This window comes from Anser anser (assembly GCF_964211835.1).
Source record: "Anser anser genome assembly, chromosome: 4".
Taxonomy (NCBI): domain Eukaryota; kingdom Metazoa; phylum Chordata; class Aves; order Anseriformes; family Anatidae; genus Anser; species Anser anser.
In genome coordinates, this window is record NC_139724.1 from 16188222 (window position 1) to 16205821 (window position 17600).

Here is a 17600-nt window from a genome sequence, read left to right on the forward strand (position 1 = left end):
TAGATCTAGGTGGGCTACATTTCTATTACACTGCTACCTGCAGTGCTTATTTGCCTGCTAAGAGAAGTGGTTATTTTCAGATTTTAAGAAAGAGGAAGAGAAAAATTTTTAAAAAATGTTATTTGGTAATTAAGTATCATGTGAAAAGTCAGTAGCTTACCTGCTTTTCCTTTTGTACCTACTCACATTGGGGTCTTTCTGCAAAGTGAAGTAATAAAGCAGACCCGACAGCCTGGCTCATCAGTAATTAATTAATAGACTACCTGGAATGCTCATCATCCTCACACATCTTGTGGTTCTGGAACACTTATTTTTCTGCCACTTAAAGGCTACAAAGACACAGTCTTACATCAGTATTTTCAGTAAACCCCAGAACATTTTTAGATGTGTTACAGAGACAGTATCAACTATGAAAAATATGAGTATTAGACAACTTTGTTGCCTGTTATTGCAAATATTAAGCAACCCTACATGCTACATATTTACCTGAATAAAGAAATTCACCAGTTCTTAAATTTAGTGGCATGTGGCATGTATGTTCTCTTCCCTTTGTATAGCACATTGACTAGCTGCTATATTTTACTCACAATTCATTCATCGCAGAAAAAACACCTCTACTTAAACACATCTGTGACAGGGCTTAGCTTTCACGAGATAGACGCCTCTACCTTGTATCAAAGGCAGTCTGATGCAAGCAAAAACAAAGCAGTTTCAGGTAAGCGGGCCAGAACTCCTGTGTTTTAAAATGAACCACTGATAAGTTATCTTTCAATAAATTTGCAGGCTGTAGTTATACTTTCTGGAACAACAGATCAAGATCAAGATCAATCCTGTATCAGCCCTGTACACTTCAGAAACAGTGGTGTGTATGTTTGGCAATGTGACTGGGTTCTGTTAGCTATGCATTACAAACATATATTAAAAAATCAAATGCAGTATTAAGTAAAGGTACCACAATCATAAATCGCCAAAGACTGGATCAGTGAACGATGGTGGGATTCCACAGGTTTTTACAGAACAATAGGAGCAGAATTTAACCTGCTGTTTGTAACTCACTTACTGTACTGGCTGGGAAGAGACCCAGCCAAGATCTTTGGATCAGTAAATGGGACTGGACTTACTTATCCAGGGGACTGTGGCTGCAACGTCTGGAGAATCACTCTTCCTCACAGAAGGTCTGTGCTCTGGTGAGGTGCTGGGCCCAGCTGCAAGGTTGTCTGGTGGAGCAGTTAACAGCAAGTGTACCAGAGACCTTTCTCTGCACCTCTTGGCTGGACAGACCTTCTTAGGTCTGGATGTGTAACGTGGAGCTGCTGAGAAGATGGATGCACCTTCTAGGAGACGGCCAAGCAAAGAGCAGTAAGAACACACCTAAACACCAACCCTGTTCCCAGTGTTTACGCTGTCTCTGTAACAATTAAAGGCATGGGTTCCCTTTATGCATGCTGTGATCCCTTCCATCAGTAGGCAAGCTAGCAGGAGACTATAGCCCTGTTGCAAAAACATGCTTGCTACTGTTAAATCGATCGTCCTGCAAAATGGCCAGGAAACCTTGCTCAGAGAAAGTAGTGCCTGCTTTTCTCTGCTGGCTACTCACTTAAGGTTCACTTCAGCAAAGCCTAATGGCAATATCACAGGTGCCAGCTACCTGGTTTCCTTCACATGTTACTGCTAACATCACTTAGATATAAACAAACAGAAAAGATAATGTTGCATACACCGGTCTGCCATTTCCCTCCTTTGCATGAAATGATCGATATGCTTCAAATTCCTGGCAGAAAGAGAGTCATAAGGAAAGAGGCGAGCTATACACAGAAACATGCAATCAGCAGATTAAGCAAGGTAATGTCATGTGTATGATACACTGAGTATGTGTAAATAAAGGTCACATGCAACTAATGAGGGGAAGACTTGCTACAAATCTTCTCTGTTTCTTCCCATAGTCTGCTTCCTTACTCCTAACTCTCCTCCTGGGACATCTTGAAAAGAATTCTGGGGTTTTCTCACAAAATCCCCTCCTTCAACTACTCTGCAGAAGACTAGAGAGTCTTCTATGTAAAAAGTGATACCTGTAGGTATTTTGGAAGCTAGGGAAATCCCTGGATGTTGTAGATGGTTTAATAGAATGCTGACAGTATCTACTTTCTATACTATTTAGAAGTGTAAAAAGAAGATTCATAGCAGTTACTCCTCAGGACAGACAGAGGAGATCTAAGCTGTCTCTGAAAAAAACAAACAGCATTGACCTAAATACTAAGAGATAACAAATTTTCAGCATCTGTAGGCAATTTTCACAGAAAATTCACAGAACGTAAAATCTATGCGCAGTAAAAGAGAAGGTGGCTAAGCCTACTATCTTCCAACCTCGATGCTCAAAGCCATACCCTTAATATTCCTATTTAGGTTACTAAATTAATGTCACTGCATTTTAAAAGGTACTGACCATGCAGCACTTTCAATAAAATCAGGGGAATCCTCAATGACTTGATCCCTCTCAAAAGCATATCAGTATTTAGATACTTGAATACAGAATACAGGCTTTTAAAGGCCTAAACTTAGGCACCAAAATTTGAAAGTATTATCCGTACTAATTACACAAGGCTATTGCTATTCATGAATAACTGTCACAGAAGAAACCCATTTTAAGTGTTCTGGTATCAGCCTCCATGGAGCTTGTTTGCAACAAAACACGGATTTTGCAGCAAGGTGTGTGTGTTTGTTTTTCTGAATAATACTCAGTAACGTTCCAGTTCCACATCCACATGGAGCACTCATCCTCAAATGCAGCCATTGAAAACTTACCAGGGGATGTGAAGGGCTGGGTCGTGCCTTGGGATTGAAGGGCTGCAGTTCGTAAGCATAAAGGATCCCTGCAAGCAAGATGATGCCAAAAACTTGCAATATTCTGTAAATATTGTGCTAAGTTTTGGTAATGCTAGCTAGCCTCCACAGTGAGAACATAAAGTTCTCATATGTAATCCCCACCTCTTCTACATGTATATTAAAGGCAAACAATGCAATTAAGTTCCAGAGCTCTTAGAGGGATGAAAGAAACATCACAGCTTTGTTTTGTAGTTCCCAGGAAGCTTTTAGCATTATGAATAAAACAAAAGAAACACACTCACAACTAATGCAGTTTTAAAAAAGCCTTAGAAAATGAATTTTGAATGAGTACTTTGAGAAGCAGGTAGCTCAGCTAAGTGAGATCACTTCTCACCGGACGAAAGAATCCTGTTCCATGCTGCTTTCAGTGGCAGAATCTATAGTTGGAGCCTCCCCGCATGGAAAAGACATAGGGCTGTCAATGTCACAGCAAAAGCCTTGCTATTAGGTTTGCTACATTTTACTTTATTAGAAGATGAGCTGTTTTTTTAAGCAGAGTAAAATTGCACACAGCTATATCCTAAGGGTGAAGAAAAATAATAGTAAAATTGTTACACACGTTCACTGAAAGTCTATTAGAGTGGTAGTGAATTTAGATCACTGAACTAAGGGCTATCTTTGCGAAATAAAGGACTACAGTTTGTACAAATAACGTGTAGTCATGGAAATGGAAAAAAATATAACAAACTTCTAATTTTGACAACTACTGCCACTGTTATCTTCTTTCTTGTTACCCACATGACAGAGCTTCGATCTAGCTTCTTCAAACCAGCTTCCACTTATTAGGAATGTGCTTTCTAGCCCATATTTCACCTAACAACATCAGATAAGTACCATCATATATTCATGCCTTTTCCAGTTTTGTCCTATGCATTTTCTCAGGCACAGTACATTCTTAGAGTACAGCGATATTTGATGAGAGAACGAAACAGATCACTTATTTACATCCAAGCAACAGACAGACTGACTTTAAGTACTGGCATTGAGAGACACTTAGAATTGTTCCAAAGAAGTAAAATCCTGCTGAACTTAGTGTTGACCTTTTGTAGAAATGCTCCCTTTCCTCCAGCAGCTCTGCTGTTGTACCTGTATCTATGCCAAATACACCCTGCTAAGCCTGCTTCAAGCATACAAAGTGCTATCTTTATCACGTAAAACCTTCTTCCCCTGTCAGGTTTTTTGCAACAACCTCAAGTTGTGAATAGACAAAAAAAAAAAGTTTTTCTTGTCCCTAAATACTTGCTGTTTGACATCTTTTTCTGATATGGTAACTTTGGATACAGCACAACTCTTAACTAAGGCACTGAGAATGAAAGTAAAAATAGAAATAAAAACAAAAATCAAGCTTCATCTCAATTTTCATACGAGATAATCAATAACATCTCTCCTCTGCCAAAGCTACCTTGAGGCATCTTGTTCCAGCTTTCCACTTAACATTTGTGTTTCTTTTGGTGGAAGTCCACTATTTAATTAACAAAATATTTATTTAAAAGGAAATTTGTTCTATGGGGGATATCGTCACCTTTTTCTTTACAAAAAAGGGTGAAGTGCTGAATGCCTTTTAGTAGTCATTCTCACTTGTTTAAAACCAAGAAAGAAGAGAAAGAAGGAATTCTACGTGAAAATAAAAACACATATGCCCAAAATAAAGCAATAAAGGTAAATGGTGTAGTCACTTCCTATTTCCCTGCCATGTGATGTATCTGAGGAACCAGGCATACAACAGAAGCCGTGGAAGCTTTTGGCCATCTCACCTTTATTCCTAAGACTACCTTTCTTGCACAAAGATATCCTATACTGCTCCCAAAATACATGAATGTCCAAATTCTAGTTTTAGAAGACAACAGAGGTATACCACACATGACAGAAATAACAGTTTACTGCTCTTACACAGTGTTCCTTATGGTTGCTAAAGGTGATGTTTTCCCACCATCGCTGTCATTCTTGCCAAGATCTACAGAGGAGATGTTATCATCTGAGCTTGTTAATTTTTGAGGAGTCCTCTTTAAGTCCTGCAGTGGTTCCTCCTTCAAAATGCTTAGCTTGGAAAGCATCTGAAATAAAATCATTCTGTTACATGTATTTTAATAAAGACACACAACTTTTCAAAACTCATCCAAAGTGACATGTTTTTCCACCTCTTTTCTTGTCGTACCAGTTAGAAAAAAAGTGGGTTTTGGTAGTTCTAATTAAAAAGTGGTGGAGGCTAGATCATGATAACCTGAAAACCGTCAAAACACTTTCTAAATGTGACTACACCCTGGAAAGTTAACTGACCAAAATATGTAAAGAAATAAAATAAAATTAAAGGAGAACATAGCTGACATAACTATGTTTTAAATAAACATTGTAAAAAGGTTACTATTATTGTCCCAAGGTCAAAAACAAAAAATAAGCTTTTAATTATAAGAGTATTTTTTCCCACACAACCACAAGCTTTTTCAAGACAACCCTGTTACCTTTTTAACCTGTGATTCCAGGTCTTACAGTACAGAGAGCAAACAGCTTGGAAGGTAGTAATACTAGTATCTCAGGGTGCTTTCTAGGCACTTGTTTCTCTAACAGCTGAGTTGTCTGCAATTATGAACTACTTGACTGTCACAGCCCTACTCCGAGATGAAGTGCAACATCATTCAAATGAAACCATTCCTTCCTATGAGGAACTGGATTTTCCAAAGTACTCAGCACATTACATACTCAAAGCATTGCTCCCACCAACTTAACCTTTGTCTGTGCATGGAACTGGCACTTTTTGCTGACGCATTTTTATTGAAAAACATCAGGTCCATTTTGGACAATTATACAAAATCTATACAAAAAATAGCAAAAGATTTTTTTTCCTCAAAATCGATTTGAGTTGATGTTTTCTATAATGAAAAATCAAAATAGCACTATAATCCGATTTAAATCTAATGTAAATGTACAAACCCAAAAGGAAGTAAGGGCGGTGTTTTATCTACTACGATAAATTTGGTCAAAAATCAGTGAAAGCCAGCTTGGAGAAAGATTTAAGTATGACAAGCAGTAACTTTTAGAAGGTCAATCAGATGGTAAAATGTATCAGGAACTATGTACAAGTCTATTTTCACTACCAAATATATGTGGTTGACAACAAGTACCATCAAACAAAAAAGTAAAAAATGAAGTTATTGGTGATGCAAGTAAAATAAACTGCTATTACAATCTATAGTTGTGGTTTTTTTTTATTGTCTGGTTGTTTTTTTCATGTATTTCACAAGCAGAAATAAACAAAATCTGAGACTCCACAATGAATGAGAAGCTATAAACGATGGTTTTGTCTTTGGTGCTAAGAATCTGCTCTTGGATGTTTCTAGTGGATGCTTTCCCGTTCAGAATCTCCATGTTATTTTTAATCTTTGGAACATCCTTGTGTCAGTACACTTCCACTCTATGAATCAGGTACTCATGTGAGGGGTACAGCTGGCCAAGTTCAGGGAAAGTGGCATAGCAGCAGAGTACAGGCAGGGAAGAGGCACCACGTGCCGTGGCTTGCCTGAAGCAGAAGCTGATGAGTACCCTGGGCCCTGCAGCTCCTACGGAAGAACATTAATCATGTGCCAAGCACAAGAAGCAGGTACCAGACAGCAAGCCCTAAGCAACAGCAGATCACTTTTAGTCACAGCTTTCACAATATGCAGCACTCAATTCTCAAAACGCTTTCTAGTATTTATTATAACTGGATACAACAGTGATCACTTCATTGCTTTCAGAATTTTAACATATGCTCAGGATTCTCTCAAGTGGAGGACATCTCAGGGCTACCACAATACTAAACTATCCCACATATCCTGTATGCTTTTTTCTCCCGTTTGAAAAAAACACCTTACGTGGAAATTTGCATCCTAAAGAGCCAGAACTCTGAGCAGCTGAAAATTACTCTTCCTTCTGGAGGAGCAGCAGCTCACCTGTAAGGCACCTCGGACTTACATGTTAGCCAGACCAAAAGGTAGAACATAGCCTTAAGAGGCAGATAGGTCAGCATCAGAATGCCCAAATAAAAAAGGCAAATGTAACAACCTATTTTTAAAAAGTCCCCTCACCTGAGGGACACACAGCTGGCTTACTCAGGCCCCAGAAAATAATGAACCCAGCCAACTATGTTGAGTCAGTGTGTGCCCATGCTTGGTTCCAGTGGAGCCCTGGCACGAATCAACAGGCCTCTCTTACAGGACAGTCAAGGAAAGGAGCCATGCAAGAGACGGTGCTACTGCCTGGAAGGTCAATCTGATTTAAATTCCCTGCAGTTATTATTTGCCTTTTAGGAAAACAGAAGACTTTTAAGAGAAAAGCAAAACAAAACAAAAGACAGTCTTAACTACAATTATTTCTTCAGGTAAATACCTTAGAGGACAGGCAAATAGGACAAAATAAACGCAACCTAGGCAAAAGGTCAGACACCTTCTCCTCCCACACGACTGTACCAGACAGCACTCAGCAGTCTCACTGAACTGGAAAGCTGTATTAAGCTACCTTATCACGGGCTGTCTCCATCTTAGATAGTTTTTCTTTGAGACATTTCTCTTGTGATCTCAGGATCTCTAGTTGCCCAGCAATCTTGTTATTTTCTGTTGCGATACAGCTCAGTTCCTGACTTAGTTTACTGTTCTCTTCTCTGAGGTAATGCGTTTCCTGAATTAAAGGAGAGGAGGACAACTAAGTACAATTCAAGAATTTATAACAACCAACATTATACATACTTATTTTTCTGCACATTTTTTGCTCTTTGAAGGATCTGCATTAACCCTTTCAGAAGTTTAGCTATTACATCTCGCAGAAAGACAAGGTCTTTCAACAAGATGAGGACTTAAAAAGAAAAGTAGAATTTACTGGTTCTGAGGAACCCTTATAAATTGAATCCTTAAACTTCAGATCTATTTTGAAACTGGAATTTTAAGCTTCAGAATCCAGAGTTTTATCCATGAGCAGATTGATGTTCCGCTTTATGCTTTTATGACCTCTTCCAACTTGAGGCTGCAAGGAATCTATCACAGTCTAAGTATTACAATGACACGATGTGGTCCATTGTACACCTCAAGGTGCCACTGCCACACCTGGCCAGCAACATTCAAGTCACAGAAGCCAAAGCCAGTAAACAGGGAGGACGGATCGTAGTGAACAGACATATATGGTCATTCATGAACTTCAGCTATTGATAACTACATGATTTCTTTGTCACGTAATATGTCAGAAAGACCTCAATATGCTAGACAGATATTAAGGTACAGAGTTTACAAACACAACTGCAAAGAACTGCTTCAGAAGACGAAAAGGGAAGCACTGTAGGGCAAATGCAGAAGGATATGGAGTACATTAGTGCAAAGTTTGAAAAAGAATTGATATCTGAGAGCTTGATACTCAGTGACACCTATACTGTTTTTTTTGTGTTTTTTTTTTTCTTCCCTGAAAACAAAGATAATGAAAACCTGGCTCTATACAAAAGGCTGATGTTTGTGGTAGAGATATTCCCTGATATGTCATATGCTAGCAGAAGGCTATGGAAGGTGCCCGTTACATCAGGTAAAATTCTCGTTGGTCCTTCTTGGGTCTGTTGTGATTTTGGCCATGTACTTCTCCAAAGAAAAACTTCTGTAAACATAGTTAATAACTTTTACGTGGCGCACTAATGACCTTAGCTGCATTTGCCATTGCTTCTTCCAATAACTTAATCTTGCTCTGCAATGCATCTATCTGTCCTCTCTTGGCCGTGATCTCCCTTTGCATTCCCACTGCAACCTTCATAGCTGTAAAGAACAAGGTTCCCAAGTGTTAGTTCTCAATGAACAACATCAATTACGCATTCTGAGTTCTGATAAAAGATTCTGTAAGTCAGTTACCAGCAATATGCTAGAACAGTTAAGTTCAACTGGCATCCTACAATCATGTACGTGTGCAAATCACCCACTAGGATTAGTGGGAGTTTTGTCAAAGGTAGTGGTGGTACCAGACCCATTATATGCACAGGACAAGAAGAGAGTATTCCCTGGAAATCTCCATAAAGATCAGCCGAGGAAACTCAACTCCAGTTTTACAATATAAAGTAACCAGTAAAATTAAAGTGTCTTCATCTGCAATGTTATTTATTTATTTCACAAAATATCTGGAATAATATTAACAACATCTATTGAAGGATCAATAATTACAAAAACCTTCCTGCTAGAAAACAAATGTGTGGGATTTTGGGGATGTTCATTCCATAATTACCATGGCCATCAGATCCCTCTACAGTCTTTAGAGCTTTCCTGGTTTGTTCCAGTTGGGCTTGAGAAGATCTCAACTGCATTTTCAGTCTGTTTGCATTATTTTCCATTTCCTTGACTTTATCCTGGCAATCCCTCTTCAAATCTTCAAATCCCTCTAGAGCATTAAAGTAAAGATTAAAATTATACTGACAAAAAATCATCATTCTTCTAGACAAACATTACCAATCTGTCACCTACTCCCTTTAGAGGAATATTAGATATTACACAGAGGAATATTAGATATTCATATTACATAGAGGAATACATTCATATTACGTAGAGGAATATTAGATATTCAGATGCTAAGACATAAAGCAAAAGAACATCCACTGTTTACAAAGGAAGAAGTAGTTGTTTATCGTCCTCTATGTTAGTAAAAGCTTGTTTCACCACCACCAAAAACCAAAGTGTTCTTTGGTTACTCCCCAATGTAAGATTGAAGTATCTGTTTAGTTCTTACAAAAATTAATGAGTTTAGAAGTATGGCTGAGTACTGAGCAGGGTTGTGAAGAAAAAGATTTTACCAGCGGGTATTCTATGAGAGTACAGGGTTGTGCAGAGAGCAAAGCATGTGAACACCTACCAGGCTGCAATGCAGATTTAACAGAGGAGCTCCCTGAGTTTTAGTGGCTTGCTTGGGTCCAGCACCTCATTTTTTTTAGTTTTTCAGTTTTTATTATCTTGATCTGCTTCCCCATACTTTTGCTGTGAAGACAGTGCTTGGAGTCAGGACATAAGCTTTTAAATAACATTGCATCCAAAACAAAACAGAAATAAGTTCTACTGTAACTTGACCATAGATGGCTACTAGGATCCATTAGACCCCTTAATTAACACATGGGGAAAAGCGGTCACATTCCTGCACTATGTTTAACTAGATCTGCTTCTTTGGTCTCTAGAGTCAGGAAGTTTTTTTGCTCAGGGTAGCAAGAGACTGCCATGAAGATTGTATGTCCATCATTCTGCACCAGAAACCCAAACCATTACTCCCTGAGCAACGTGACCATCCCATGCTGGCAGGGAACTTTAAGCTGTGCCAGCGGCCATATTTGGATCCATGAAGCAAGCTGCCCTTCTATTTTTAACATTAGCCCAATTTAGCAGCTATCTGAGCTGAGCTAATCTGAAGCTCCCTACCTGCAAGGCCAGCTAGCTCAATCCGAATGGCTTTCAGTTTGCTCATTAGTTCGTCTTTTTCCAGTTTCATATCATTAATTGCACGGAGTCTCTCAGTGCATGTGTTTACAAGCTTAACCTTTTCCAATTCCAGCTTGCTCAGCATGGCCTCCAACTTGTGTATTCTCACTTCTTCCTCCTCCTTTGCAATCTACTCATTGTGTAATATATATATATATGTATATATAAATTAACCACAAAAATATGAAAACATCATCATTACCTTAATTCTCATTTGTCAGATAACAATTTGGAGCATGAAAGAAAAATGGAGTAGAAAAGCAGTTATGTGAAAATGACTAATCCACGCCAAAAGGGTACTACAGAGTCTGATCTGATGGCTTTTCAGCATGTTTAACCTGACCAGGTGTACGATATCAAAATTATTTCCATCCTTTTACACCGCTACCTCCATATTCTTTAATACTCAACTGTCCTCTCATAGAAGTGCATGAAATTCCCTATCTGCAGCACATTTTTCAGAAGCTGCCAACCTGAGTAAGACTACCATATCGCATATTTTTTGTCTGAGAAATTGCCAGTTATACACAGTGTTCCCGGCTTGGAACTCTGAGTGCTCACTGTCTGCTATTTCTCAGTAACACTGTATTTCTTGTTCTGCTACTCATGTGGACGATTCTATCACTGAGAACACCATGTTACATTCCAGCTGTGACAAGCCTTTTGGAGACTGCTTTTGCACCAATGAAATACTCATTTTTGGTGGGAATGTGCTCATATTATTCTTCTCTATTCACCAACTCTTCCAGTGTTGTTAGGATTCGAAGGGCAGTCTCATATTCACTTTAAAACCAGACAGTGTTGGAATATTAAGGTGCAGATTTACAAGAAGAAAATATTAACTGTCTTACAGGCATAAATACACCATCATTTACAGACCTTATGTTCTTGCACTTGAAGTTTCCAGTCACCAATTTCTTTTAAAAGCTGTGACTTCTTGACTTCCATCACTCCAGCAGTTTGATACTGCTGGTCTACAACCTGGATCATGATATCAATTTGCTTTTGCCAGATCTCAATAATCCTTTCCTTCTCTACCACCTGCAGCTTCAGTGTTTCACCCTCTGACTGCACATCGTGTAAATGGCCCTCTTTGTTCTTTAGATGCTCAAGCTCCTGCATCTTACTGCCAACATGTGAATGCAGCTTCTTGATTTCCTTATTGGTAATCCTCGAGGGCTGTTTCCTTCTCCTTCAGACATGCTGTAAAATTTGACACTGTTCTCTCAGCAGTCACCAAATCCATCTGTTTGGCTCTAAGATCTTCTTTAACTTTACCGAGTCTTTCCTTGGTTGACTCCAGTTGGAAAGTCAAGGAGGAGATTCTTACAATAGTTTCAATTTTTTCCTTAACTGCAGCCCTCTGAACAATAGCAATAAAAGGAGTGACCAAGAGAAATGTTTATTTCTACCTTCACAACTTCATGTCACTTTCTGGTTTTCTACAGTACATCTTAAACATCTGTGAGTTTCAGAGGAAAATTACATCAGTGTGGTCAGATCTACAATGACTATATGAGTTTTTTTGGTTTTCATTACTAATTCCCCATTTGATAAAGTACTAATTGGAATACTGTTGTTTTTTTTGTTGTTTTGTTTTGCATCAGTCTAGTATGTTTAATTTTCTGTGATTAAAAAAAAAGAAAAAAACGTTACTTTAAAATTTAGAGTAGCTGGGGCTAAAAAAACGTAAGTGTTAAAAATTGACCAATTGCACTGTAAATTGAAAAAAAAAATACACATGAAAAAAATATTGCTGATTTTATTCCTGCAGGAAGCAATGTTCACAAGACTTTCACCAGATATAGCATTAAGTACTGTGACTCAGGAATTGCCAGCAGTACAGAATAGAAACAGAAGGAAAGAATGAACCTCCTGGTAGGACGATGTTAAGGAGAAGAAACGGACTGGGAAAATGTAGAAAGATATGTGAGGTAGCACAAGCCTATGGTTTGGTTAAAAAAAAAAAAAAGCACATAAGGGAACCAACTCTACTTCATCTTTACTCATAATGTAAAATAACCAGCTGAGCTGCCAGTGGGCAGCGGGTTAATTAATTACAGCTCATTTTTGACAGGCTGATGTCTTGAAGCTCAATGTGTTGAGTCTTAGCTCAATGTCTAAGAGTCTACTTTACCAGTAGTAGTTCTGCCTAACACTGCAATGCATTCAGCTTAGATTTTGAGTCAAGAGCACAGAATGTCATTATGCTTTCATTAAGAACTATATAAAGTAAGGCATTATGAAGGCCTTTAATTTACTAATTATTCTTACAACAGAGCTTACTACCAAAAATACAGCCTTCAACAGTTTGTTTCTTCTTCCAGCACCATATTTTTGAACATTTGCAAAATGTTACTCTGGTAGTTTACAATCAAAACCACACTATCGACAGAACATTCATTTTTTTCCTAAGGCTTATGTCACTGCCAAAAATCAAATGTAAAATTAATGCTTCCAGTATCCCATTAAGAAAGAGAAATGAAGGCTGGACTGGACAGAGTAACAGAGAAAGTTGCAGGTTCTATGTTGTACCTGCAACTTTAGAAGGAAAATTTTGGTGCAGTCTGCAGTCAGTGCACTTTCCATCCTGAATGCTATCGCGGTGCTGTGGCTCACCCACCTGTCGCTCCATTTGTCCCTGACGTTCAATCCTCATTTCCTTCACCATGTTTTTAATGAGCTGCAACTCCATGTTTTTCTCATCTAGTTCTGTCCTTAGATTATCAACGGTCATGCTGTTGTCAGTGTTCCGATCCCAAAATCTCTTGTTCTGCTCCTTTTCTAGACTTAGTTCTACCTCTTTTCCATGAAGTTCAGTCTACAAGAAATTATTCATTTCCCACCTTGAATCATGTTTTGGATTTTTTGTTATTTTCTTACCATTAGCAACTTCCAATTACATGGTTACATATCTGAATGGCAACTACGACATGGATTTACACCTAACAGAGGACAGGAATATTGGCTAAACTAGTCTGGCACCTCCTACGTGTTTTCTCCCAACAAAACAATAACTTTCAACTTTACATACTGCTTCTGTAATTATTTTCAATTATGTACAATCTCAACACTGAAGTCTTTGATACCATTTATGTCTATCCTAAAATCAATATAAGCAGCAAAGTGAAAAGAGATTATATTGTGCCAACTTCAAATGAAAAACAATAAAGCACTACGCTACGTACCAAGGAAGGCTTCTGTGATAAATATCCATCCTTACCACTAATGAGAACTGTTCATTGCTTGTTTCATTTCCTGCAGTAATTTATTACATATTCTCCAGAGCTTAACTTTTTTCTCCCTCAAACATAATACTAATAGTACATACCTAAAATTATAAATGTAAAATGTAAATAATATTAAAAATACTGACATCCACATTTCTTAGCTACAAATGTCAAAAATATGAATTAAAAATGTAGCCAAACTGAATTATCAATATACATTTCTATTAGCAAGGACTTTTGCTATTATTTCGGAAGCTAGGACTACGTGTATATTGTTAAAGCTGAAGTAGAGAACAAAGCAGCAAGCTCGGAGAATGGCAGAATGGAAATACAAACTAAAAACAAAAGGAAAAAAAAGGATTAGAAAAGTATCTTAACATTCAACTATGCAATCATTATGCTGGCTCCAGTCTTCTCCTCCAGCAAACTGCAGGAAAAGATTTACTTAACATATTCTTGAATAGGAGAACACCATACTGAATGAAATAATTTCAACATCTCCTTCAGAAGGACTGTAACACCAATTAGGCAAATAAAACTAATGAAACCATGTAAATTCACCTCCCAAAATTCAGTTTTTAAAGAGTAATCTTATATTTAAAAAAAAGGGTAATTACAGAGCATGAAGCCAGTTTTTATGAAACCAATGCTTTGTGGCAAAATTTTTAACTGCGTTTCATTTTGTGAATATTCTCAGTAGATCAAAAAGGAACATTTAGCGCTGTTACAAAAATCCTGGGCATGTCTTACAAAATATGTGTTAAAGGGACTAAAGTTCCTTAACACAGCGATCCGAAGTGTGAGGTTCCACACTTTCAAGCATTTTGAAATTGTGACAAAGTTAACCTTAATTCTGAATGTCAAAGGCCTTTGGGAAATAGTCATAACAGTCAATCCAAATTTCTAATAAAAAATAATCCTCAAAATTAACTATATATATAAAGGGGCTGTCACACTTTGGAAACAAACAATGTGCAAATGAGAAAACCTGCAGTAATGTGACACTTTTAGAAAGCAAGGTTTTTTTTTCAACACTATCACTTCTTGCACCAACAATTGATGAATCTGGTCATTCAGATTTCCACATTCTTGGTTGTATCGATCCCGTTCATTCTGAACTTTTGCTACCTCAGAATGAGCTAGGTGCAACTGCTTCTCTAGATCCTCCACCTAAATGAAAAGCAAATTCATGAAGAATTATCTTAATATAGTCTACTTTAAGAAGCATACTGGCTTTCTTTCAGTTTTCTTCTAGCTTCTACTCTAAACAAGTCTAAATGTCATCTTTTGACGGAACAGAGTTTTCCCTAGGTGTATTCACAATAGCATTTTTTTTCCCTAATAACTAAGCTCAATTACCTCGTAGAGTTCGCTCAGGTTCCTGAGAATTAATTGGATTCCACCCTGATCTGCAACTCTCCAAAAATTCATTACCTATAAAACGAGTAATCTTCGACTTCCTGGAGCTACAAATTCTAAGCAGCAGCAGAGAGCATCAGGGACTTTTCTTCCCCTACTTGCCTGAAATCCTTTTTGAGAAAAGGGCTTCTCTGATCCTCTGGAATCCTCCATCAGGAGAAGAAATTACAGTAAGCCCTAGATATTTCTCCCTTGAACCCTCCCTACACAACTACTTTGCATTTCCCCAGAAAACCTAAGCCTGAAGCATGTCCTCTACAGAGCTCAAGGACTGCGTATGGCATTATCAAGAGGGCTCCCACAGGCAGTGACAGAAAAAGTCCTCCTCGGACAGGGCCCTCCTAATTAAGGCAGAATTTGGTTCCAAGGCTATCCAGATGTGTTCACCTTGTGTTTAAAGGTACAGCGAAGTTTTTCAGAAGCGCTTAGGCCCAAGGGCAGGTTTTATGCAACTGAGACAGTGAGGCATAATTCCCTCACTACAAATACATCAAGAAATCTACAGGCAAACATATATTGCTCCAAACGACAGTCACACAGTTCCTGTGGAAGGATGCAACTTTTGGCAGGGTATGAGATGGCAGGCCAGTCTACAGCCCTTTTTAATAAAGGGAAAGATATTAACATAGGCTTATCCAAACAGAACACTTACATATTTACATTTATATCCAAAACCTAACCACCAAATTTCCTGACTGCTGAAAAGTATCTGATATCAACAACTTACACTGGCTTGCACCTACTACCTCGAAAACTTTACTTGCGAAGGCGTTTTCCTATGAGAGAAGCTGTGGAGAAATGCTTGTTCTAAAACAGATAGACAGTTGTAAAAGCTTTATTTAGATTCTGCCCCACTCCTTCCTGGACATAACTCCACATAACAGCCTGAGATCAAATGATCAACTTGTCTTTCACTGAAGTCTACCTAATAATACTTAATAATATTGCACTTCCTATTGAAAAGCGGTTTTTATTCATGGACCAGTAGTCTATTGTTTTATAGGTAAATGAAATCAACATTTTATGCCATCTGTAGACTGCAAAAAATAGCCTGAAATTGATGCAGTATTTCCAATTTTACATGTTATATATAAGATAGATATTCTGAAAGAGAATATATTTTAAGGAATACACACTACAGTTAGAGTTTTTTACTGGATATGATCTTATGATGTACACTGCATGATTTAGGTAAAAACAAAACAAAACAAAAATACAACAAACAAAATGTAGGTACACAGACCTACCCGAAAAGCACACTGTAAATTGTACTCTTCCTTGAGCATGAAAGATAGTAACTGAGACTAATTTACAGTTCACCATAGTTCACTTGTGATGCTGTAAACAGTCACTTTCGGAATTGCCTAGCGTGAGTTTTGATACATGTGAATCAAATGGAACTGATAAAAGTGAAAATCTACAGAAATGGTAAAACACAATGTCATTCCTGCTCTGCACATCTGTCATGGCTCCACAGGCTTGACGTGACACATCCCTGTCATTCCATCCTCAGACTGTTTTTGGATCAGAGAATATCAACTGTGCCAAATTTCATAGCATTCCTGTGACCTGTACTTTCCCTTTCCAGTAGCATGTAGAAGGATACCTGAATCTTCATGACTTGTAATCTAAGCTGGATTTGGATCCAGCAAGCATTTCTGCATGGGTCAGCTCTACTAATTTTTAAAGAAGTGGAGAGCAACTGTTTTCAGGTCATTTTCTATGGAAAACATGAATTACATTTTACCAAAAATAACTATGAATTTAAAGGTATTCTGATGGTTTATAAAACTAGAATCCAAAGCAGCAAAGTAAATGAATGAAGCAATGGACATAATCTGGAAAGGGCACGTAAAATGCTGTGGTTTGTGAAATGGCAGAGATTCTGTGGTAGGACTGTACGAAGTTCTCTCCATCAGTACGCAGTAATTCTCTGTGGAACAATCTGGAAAAAAATGATCTAATTGCACTTCTTTGTGGAGGCAAGTAACTTGTCAAAATTGTTTTATAATGGGATCTAAAAATTGGCTTGAAGACAGAGGGGCTGGCTGGCTGTCTTTTTTTTGCCTGCATTATGTTCTGTTGATATGAAGCTTTGCAATGAATTTTAGGATTCTTAACTTACACTGGGGCACTTCTGGACAGCTGAATGCTTCTCAAGAGCTGCCCTAATCCCCATGCTCTCTTGTTCTTGCACTTCCCAAGAAAAAAATTGCCAGAGAACTTTTCTGGGCAGTACAACTCAAATAAGTAACTATTTTTACTGCCCACTTTCTTTCTTGTTGATATATTCTCTAGTGGTACAGTGGAAGAATGTTCTTGTCCTGCACATACAAGTGATGATTGTAGCACAAAATTACTTTACATATTTCCAGTAGGCATCATTTTTGGTATGCTCTCAATGCATTCTGCAAAACTGTTTTTGTTAGAGAAATATAACTTGTTCCTAAAAATAATACAAATAGTGCTGGAGATAATATCATTTATCTTATCCACTCAGTTCTTCTGAAGCAAACCCTTACCAAAAGATTTTCCCGATCTGTCCAAAAAACTTTACACATCCAAATATCCAGTTTACCTGGTACTACTTGTAACACATGAATCTATACAC

The 17600-nt window shown here is 37.9% G+C and overlaps 1 protein-coding gene across 1 annotated transcript in view; it reads right to left on the reverse strand.

The window, feature by feature from the left end:
* Positions 1-17600, reverse strand: part of CCDC158 (coiled-coil domain containing 158) — a 52202-nt gene that overhangs the window by 26893 nt on the left and 7709 nt on the right. The window contains 12 exon segments of the mRNA XM_083835798.1: positions 1122-1371; positions 1649-1680; positions 2629-2870; positions 4774-4937; positions 7375-7533; positions 8533-8645; positions 9106-9258; positions 10281-10470; positions 11211-11510; positions 11512-11703; positions 12964-13161; positions 14519-14740. Coding sequence (XP_083691924.1) covers positions 1122-1371; positions 1649-1680; positions 2629-2870; positions 4774-4937; positions 7375-7533; positions 8533-8645; positions 9106-9258; positions 10281-10470; positions 11211-11510; positions 11512-11703; positions 12964-13161; positions 14519-14740 — 2215 coding nt within the window.